This window comes from Dipodomys ordii, unplaced genomic scaffold (assembly GCF_000151885.1).
Source record: "Dipodomys ordii isolate 6190 unplaced genomic scaffold, Dord_2.0 Scaffold84, whole genome shotgun sequence".
Classification (NCBI taxonomy): domain Eukaryota; kingdom Metazoa; phylum Chordata; class Mammalia; order Rodentia; family Heteromyidae; genus Dipodomys; species Dipodomys ordii.
The window spans coordinates 6,129,228-6,137,130 of record NW_012267300.1 but is presented as its reverse complement, the minus strand read 5'-3'; the positions used below and the strand labels follow the sequence as shown (position 1 = coordinate 6,137,130).

At 46.8% G+C, this 7,903-nt stretch overlaps 1 protein-coding gene across 1 annotated transcript; it reads right to left on the bottom strand.

Annotated features, from left to right (window-relative positions):
• Positions 1-405: 405 nt before the first annotated feature.
• On the bottom strand, positions 406-7,175 carry Psmb5 (proteasome (prosome, macropain) subunit, beta type, 5). The gene is made up of 3 exons (XM_013025473.1): positions 6,956-7,175; positions 5,086-5,392; positions 406-890 (listed from the first exon to the last, which is right to left on the bottom strand). The coding sequence occupies exons 1-3, from the start codon at positions 7,151-7,153 to the stop codon at positions 604-606; spliced, it is 792 nt and encodes a 263-aa protein (XP_012880927.1). The 5' UTR covers positions 7,154-7,175; the 3' UTR covers positions 406-603.
• Between the last annotated feature and the right edge of the window lie 728 nt (positions 7,176-7,903).

Sequence of the window (7,903 nt, the reverse complement as noted above, 5' to 3'; positions counted from 1 at the left end):
CCAACCTGGGCTACATAGACACTATCTCAAAAAAACAAAATAAATTATGTGTTTATTGCTGTCCCCTCTCCTCTGCTGAAGTCTGTCAACTTCCCTTCCCCCACAGCAGGCTGAGCTTTTTCCCCTGTAGCCTTTCTGGTACAGCCCTGTGCATCTTTCCACCTCATCAACTTCTCATTTTTTTTTTTGCAAACGGAATTTGGAAATCTCTCCCTCCTCCCTGCCATTCTCCTTCTCCTTTGTTATTAGCTTCATGAGTGGGATATTAATGTATTCACTAGACAATGTCTTCCCACTACTGTTTCCTGTAATTACAGTGCCTTTCCTCCCACTGTCCTAGCTTATTTGACTGCAAAGTGCTTGGAGGAGGGACAGCGTGGACAAAAGACACAAGACAGGCTGAGGTCGAGTACTGAGTGCTGTAATGGTAACATCCAAGAAAGTAAACAGCGGCCTCTGTAGCAGCTCATTTATAACGGGTCACACACAGTGATCAATGTTTCAGGGGCTTTATAAAAAGGTACAGATACAACTGTGGATTACTCTACTCTAGAAGGGATGTTATAATATTACCAATGACAGTCACCCCAAGAAATCCATCCTTCAGGGAGTAGATTTACTATACTTTTCATGTAAATCGGCTACATTGTCACTGGAGACTCGGATCCAGCCATCTTCCCGCACGTGGTAGAGATTGACTGAACCTCCTGAGTAAGCATCTCTGTAGGTGGCTTGGTAGATGGCTCGGCGGGCCAAATCATAGGCTGCTGCCACTTCCAAGTCATAGGAGTAGCCTTGATCCATAACTCCATAGGCGTATACAGAGCCAGAACCTACAGAAAAGGTAGCTCCAGAGATCCGGTTCCCTTCACTGTCCACGTAGTAGAGGCCTGAAAAGCAGGGGAAAAAAAATCACCACTACACATCTTTTTTTTTTTTGCTGATTGTGGGGATTGAACTCTGTGCTTGGCTGTTGTCCCTCAGCTCTTCAGCTCAAGGCAAGCATTCTACCACTTGAGCCACAGTGCTACTTCTGGTTTTCTGGTGGTTAACTGGAGATAAGTCTCACGGACTTTTCTGCCTGGGCTGGCTTTGAAACATAATTCTCAAATCTCAGCCTCCTGAGTAGCTAGAACTACTGGCGTGAGCCCCTGGTGCCTGGCTCACTACTCATCTTTTTTTTTTGGTCAGTCATTGGGCTATAACTCTGGGCCCAGGTGCCACTTCCAGTTTTCTGGTGGTTTATTGAAGATAAGAGTCTCACAGACTTTCCTGCCTGGGCTGGCTTTGAACCACAATCCTCAGATCTCAGCCTCCTTTGTAGCTAGGATTACAGGCATGACCCACCAGCACCCGGTTCACTACTTTTTTTTTTTTTTTTTGCCATTGTAGAGCCTGAACTCTGGGGCCTCAGCTCTTCAGCTCAAGGCTAGTGCTCTACCACCTGAGCCACAGCACCACTTCCAGCTTTTTCTGCTTATGTGGTGGCTGAGGAATCAAACCCAGGGCCTCATGCATGCAAGGCAAGCGCTCTACCACTGAGCCACCTTCCCAGCCCCATGTATTTCTTAATAGGAATACATTCTCAGAAATTTGTTGGTTGAAGGCAGATACTGGTGGCTCACACCTGTAATCAATGGTAGGCACACCAGTCACGCCAACATTTTGGTCAATGATAACTACATATCTTGTGAGATTATATCATGCAGTGAAATTGTAGTGGTTTTGGTTTATGTCATAAACTAAATATATACTGTGATAATTGCACTAAGACAAAGATCCCTGTTAAGGGCTGAGATTATGGCTTACTGGTAGAGTGCTTGCCTAACATATATGAAGCCCTGGGTTCAATTCCCCAGTACCACATAAACAGAAAAAGCCAGAGTGCTGCTGTGGCTCAAGTGATAGAGTGCTAGCCTTGAGCAAAAAGCTCAAGGAAGGTACCCAGGCACTGAGTTCAAGCCCCCCCCCAGGTCTGGCAAAAAAAAAAATCCCTATTAAGGCCGGGCGCTGGTGGCTCACGCCTGTAATCCTAGCTACTCAGGAGGCTGAGATCTGAGGATCGAAGTTCAAAGCCAGCCCGGGCAGGAGAGACCGTGAGACTCCTATCTCCAATAAACCACCAGAAAACCGGAAGTGGCGCTGTAGCTCAAATGGTAGAGTGCTCGCCTTGAGCTGAAGAGCTGAGGGACAGCGCCCAGGCCCAAAGTTCAAGCCCCCCCGACAAAAAAAAAAAAAAAAAAAAATCCCTATTAAGAACAAACTTATCTGTTTATTTATTTTTGTACTGGTACTGGTAACTTGAACTCAGGGATTTGCACTAATGCTTAGGTTTTTCGATCAAGACTGGGACTCTTATCACTTGAGCAAACAGCTCCATAGCTTGTTAACTGGAGATGGTTAAAAGTCTCACAGTCAGACATTGGTGACTCACACCTGTAATCCTAGCTACTCAGGAGGCTGAGATCTGAGGATCATGGCTCAAAGCCAGCCTGGGCAGAAAAGGCTTTGAGACTCTTATCGCTAATTAATCACTAGAAAATGGAAGTGGAGCTGTGGCTCAGTGGTAGAACACTAGCCTTGAGCATAAAAACTCAGAGACAGCACCCAGGTCCTGAGTTCAAGCCCCACTACTCACCCAAAACAAAACAAAAAACCAAAACAACAAAAAAATCATGGACTTTCTTGCCTTGTCTGGCATCAAACCGTAATTATCATATCTCAGCCTGCTGAGTGCTAAGATTCCAAGAGTATGCTTTTACACTCTCTTCTGTTTCTTCTCATAGTCATGTCTATTCTTTCTGATCAGTGTGGATAGAGGGACAAACATAGAGGCTGTTTTGGTAGTACAGGAAGGGGTTTGAACTGAGGAAGATTACAAAGAAAATGATAGCTGCACTCCCAGCTACATGTGGCTTAGGAGAACTTGAAATGGTACTATGGTCATAGATTGAATATTTTAATCTTCTTGTACTAAATGAGCATAAGACAATTTCTTTTATTTTTTCTTTAAAATTTATCGTTCTTGCCAGGTTCTCACTGTCTAGCCTAGACTGGCATGGAATTCCAGCCTCCTGGAATACAGAGGTGTACCATCATACCTGGTTTCTTTTTAAATTTTTTTGTTGGTCATGGAGTTTGAACTCTGGGCCTGGATGCTATCCCTCAGCTCTTTAGCTCAAGGCTAGTGCTCTACCACTTGAGCCACAGCTCCACTTCTGGCTTTTTCTGTTTATGTGGTGCTGAGGAATGGAACCCGGGCCTCATGCATGCAAGGCAAGCACTCTGCCACTGAGCCACCTTCCCAGTCCTCTTTATAATTTTTATATATATCCAAGAGAAATTTCTAAACTATGTGTGTGACTCACACGACTTCCTTTCTTTCTTTCGTCAGTCATGGGGCTGAACTCTGGGCCTGGGCACTGTCCCTCAGCTCTTCAGCTCAAGGCTAGCACTCTACCACTTGAGCCACAGTGCCATTTCTGGCTTTTTTCCCCTGCTTATGTGGTGCTGAGGAATGGAACCCAGGGCCTCATGCATACGAGGCAAACACTCTACCACTGAGCCAACTTCCCAGCCCCTCATACGACTTTTCTTTTCTTTTTTGGTCGGTCGTGGGGCTTGAACTCTGGGCCTGGGCGCTGTCCCTAAGCTCATCAGCTCAAGGCGAGCGCTCTACCACTTGAGCCACAGCACCACTTCCAGTTTTCTGATGGTTTATTGGAGATAGGAGTCTCACAGTCTTTCCTGCCCGGGCTGGCTTTGAACCGAGATTCTCAGATCTCAGCCTCCTGAGTAGCTAGGATTACAGGCGTGAGCCACCAGCGCCCGGCTCTCACACGACTTTTCTATCAGCATTGCCTAGAGTTTTTCTCTTAGCCAAATTAATTCTCAAATATTATTTCTAGGTCTTATCAGTTTATGGAGTAGAAAAATATGTAGGGCTGGGAATGTGGTTTAGTGGTAGAGTGCTTGCCTAGCATGCATGAAGCCCTGGGTTTGATTCCTTAGTACCACATAAACAGAAAAATCCAGAAGTGGTGCTGTGGCTCAAGTGGCAGAGTGCTAGCCTTGAGTAAAAGGAGCTCTGGGACAGTGCCTGGCCCTTGGTCAAGCCCCAGGACTGGCAAAAAAAAAGGGGGGGGGAAGTATTATGTACAATATTTCACATTAGTTACTTTACATTTATTTACTTCTTTTATTTTGAGGTTTTATTATCTTTTTTTTTCCCCATTGTGGGGACTAAACTCTGGGCCTGGGCACTGTAAGCACTCTACCGCTGAGCCACCTTTCCTTATCTTACTTTTAAGTGGTTTTTACAAAGGGATTTCAATTCAACATGTCAGTTTATGAGTATAATGCATATTAATCAATGTTACCACTTCCATAATTTTCCTTTTAAATTTTGACAGAATTGAGGTTGGTACTCAGGACCTTGTGTTTGGTAGGACACCATTCTACCACTTTAAGTGATGCATTGCTTTTTGCTGGGCAGTTTGGAGATGGGGGGGTCTACTGAACCTTTCTGTCTGGAATGGCCTTAAAACTTAATCCTCCAAATCTTAACCTTCACAGTAGCTAGGATTGTAGATGTGAGCCACTGGTACTTGGCTTACATGTAAATCTTACTAAACCAATATTACAGATTACCACTCAATGTGACATGAAGAAACAGAGGCTAAAAAAATAAGTAACCTGGTCAATTGACTAAGTCAGTCAATGACACAGCAGGTCTAACTTAATGCTCTTTCTCACACTATAATCAATGCTTTCCTTGGACAAGAAGGGAAGGCTAAGAACCTAAGTAGCACATCTTTTTTTTTGTCGTGGGATCTGGACTTTTGGCCTGGGTATTGCCCCTCAGTTCTTCAGCTCAAGGCTAGCACTCTACCACTTAAGCCACAGTGCCACTTCTGACTTTTACTGCTTATGTGGTGCTGTGGAATTGAACCCAGGGCTTCAAGCATGCAAGGCAAGCATTCTTCCACTGAGCCACCTTCCCAGCCCTAATTAGCACATCTTATATTAATTCAAAACCCCTCTTGGTATTGTTAACTCAAGGTCAAGGACTGTAGGACAACTCACCAGGACCTCTCTTATCCCAGCCACAGATCATGGTACCCATGGACAGCCCCATGCCTTTGTACTGATAGACCATGTTGGCAAGAAGCTTGGAGGCAGCTGCTACTGAAATGCGTTCCTTATTTCGAAGCTCATAGATTCGACACTGCCGGGCCAACAGCCGCTCCCAGAAGCTGCAATCCGCTGCACCCCCAGCCATGGTGCCCAGAAGGTAGGGATTGATCTCTATGACTTTCTTCACTGTCTGGGAAGCAATGTAAGCCCCTGCTGTGGCCCGGGAGTCAGCTGCAACAATGACTCCATGGCGAAACTGTTAAGATCAGAAAAAAAACACAAAACAGGCCCAATTAGACAACAAAAAACATTCCCCTGATGTGTGTATATATTTAAATTTTTTTTTATTTTTAAATTTTTAGTGGTGTCATGGAGCTTGAACTCAAGGCCTGGGCTCTGTCTGTGAGCTTTTTTGCTCAACAGTAGCTGTACCAATTGAGCTACATCTCTACTTTAGGCCTTTTTTTTTTTTTGTCTGGGTTGGCCTCAAACTGTTATTCTCAGATCTCAGCCTCCTGACTTGCTAGGATTACAGGCCTGAGCCAACAGTGCCCAGCTTATTTATTTATTTCTGGTGGTAGTACTGGGGCCTGGATGCTGTCCCTTAGCTTCTTCTTGCAAGGCTTGTGCTCTACCACTTGACCCACATCTCAGGACTTTTCTGCTTGGTCTGGCTTTGAACCTTGTGTTCAGCTCAAGTTTCCTGGGTAGCTAGGACAACAGGTGTGAGCCACCAGCACCCAGTGTCCATGATGTTTCTTTTTCTTCTTTTTTTTTTTTTTTTGGTCGGTGGTAGGGCTTGAACTCTGGTTCTGGGCGCTGTCCCTCAGCTCTTCAGCTCAATGTTAGCGTTCTACCACTTGAGCCACAGCATCACTTCCGGCTTTTTCTGCTTATGTGGTGCTGAGGAATCGAACCCAGGGCCTCAAGTATACAAGGCAAGCACTCTATCACTGAGCCACCTCTCAGCGCCCCCATGATGTTTCTTTGACGCTAATGCAAACCGAGCAAATCTTTCACTGTTCTTTTGTATTTTATCATACACATTTCCTTCACCTATTAATGTCATTTGGACTTCACCGCAATCCTCAGACTTGGGTATAACCAATATTACATCCTTTTGCTGTTGTTGTTTTTGTCGGTCGTGGGGTTGAACTTGGGGCCTGGGTGCTGTCCCTCAGCTCTTTTGCTCAAGGCTAGCATTCTACCACTTGAGCTACAGCACCACTTCCGGTTTTCTAGTTGTTAACTGGAGGTAAGGGTCTCACAGACTTTCCTGTCTGGGCGGGCTTCGAACTGTGATCCACAGATCTCAGCCCCCTGAGTAGCTAAGATTACAGGAGTCCAGCCACCGGCCAGGGATCCCAATTGTCTAGCTCTTTATTACAATGGTCCCGGGACTTAACCCAGCTTCCCCCTATGGCCAGAGACTCAGTTATCCTTGTCCTGAGTGTAAAAAACCTTTGGTGAATAGTGGCACTAGCCTCTAGCTACGGCTTCCTTGTTCTCGGCTAAGGACTCCCAGGATAGACGCGGCCTGGGGACGCCTGGGAATCTACCCGAACCGCCTCCGGATCCTACACGCACTCAGCGCAGCCCACCCCCCCACCCTTCTCCAGGCAGCACGAAGGCCGAGGACTCCGGGACAATGAGTCAGCGAAGCCAGGACCGAGCCTTGGACCGAGCCTTGCTGCCTGGGCTCAAGGCTCGGTGGTCGCGGCCACAGCACGCTGCCTTCCGCCTGGGAGGCCGGGCCAGGCCGGGCCGGGCCGGGCGCGAGCGCTCGCGGCTCAGCCGCGGGAGACGAGGAGATCCGCACCTTGAAGGCTAGCGTGGTGGTTCCATGAAGCATTTCGATTCGCGGCTCCTCTGGGACCCCCCAGCCAGGTGCAGCCAGGCTCAGCCCATCGCTGGGACTCCCCGGACCCAGGTTCACCAGATCTGCACGACCTCCAAGTCCAAAAAAGCCCTGCCGGTTCACCGGTAGCGGCCGCTCCAACACGCTGGCCAGCGCCATGTCTAAGAAGGGCAGGCGAAATAAACTCCCAGAATGCCAAGCAAAGAACTGCCGGGCAACGCCTCGCCGTCACAGCTTCACTTCCTATTAAATCTATTCCCACGGCACAGCCATTTTTACTCCTGGCAACCACTCCTCCCAAAACAAGAGCCAGACCAGAGAGGCCATTTTCACCGAGGTACGGGGGGCGGGGGCGAAGAGGGGGGGGGGCGTTGCTCGACTACATTACTTTTAACGCTAAAAGGCTGTGAACAGACATTTTGATTTTGGTTTGAAAGCCGTACAGGATCAGATGAACTTAAGGAGGGAATGGAAACGTCCTTGTTGAGTGAGGTGAGGTTGGCCATCTTTGGAAAGGGCGTGACTGGTTGAAAACTGGTTGGCCTCTCTTGGTTAGTGGTCCCCGCCCAGTTTGGGGTCTAACCTGGAGTTTCTGCAGCTCAGCTCCTAAAAAAACTGATGTTGCCTTTTTGGTTAAGGACATCCTTAATACTGAGAAATATAACTAATTTGAAGTCATTTTCCTGTGATAGTCAAACCAAGCAGTTTGTGATTTAAAAAAAGAAAAGAAAAGAAAATGTAGTTTTGGTTTGACGGCATTAGTGGCCTTACCCCAACCATTCCTGAACAGTAACCAATTTTTAGTATTCAGTAGTCTTTTCTTTTTGCCTCCACTTCCTAGTGGACATTGTAAATGATGAATTGCTTAAAAGGCAAATAGAAGAATAAAAAAGGGCTGGCAGGTGGCTT

Excerpts from the sequence above, each read along its gene's own strand:
- Psmb5 (XM_013025473.1), bottom strand. The coding sequence starts at position 7,153 with ATGGCGCTGGCCAGCGTGTTGGAGCGGCCGCTACCGGTGAACCGGCAG. Across the intron at positions 5,393-6,955 it reads CCACCACGCTAGCCTTCAAG|TTTCGCCATGGAGTCATTGT; the intron begins GTGCGGATCTCC and ends TGATCTTAACAG. Across the intron at positions 891-5,085 it reads CTGGGATAAGAGAGGTCCTG|GCCTCTACTACGTGGACAGT; the intron begins GTGAGTTGTCCT and ends CCTGCTTTTCAG.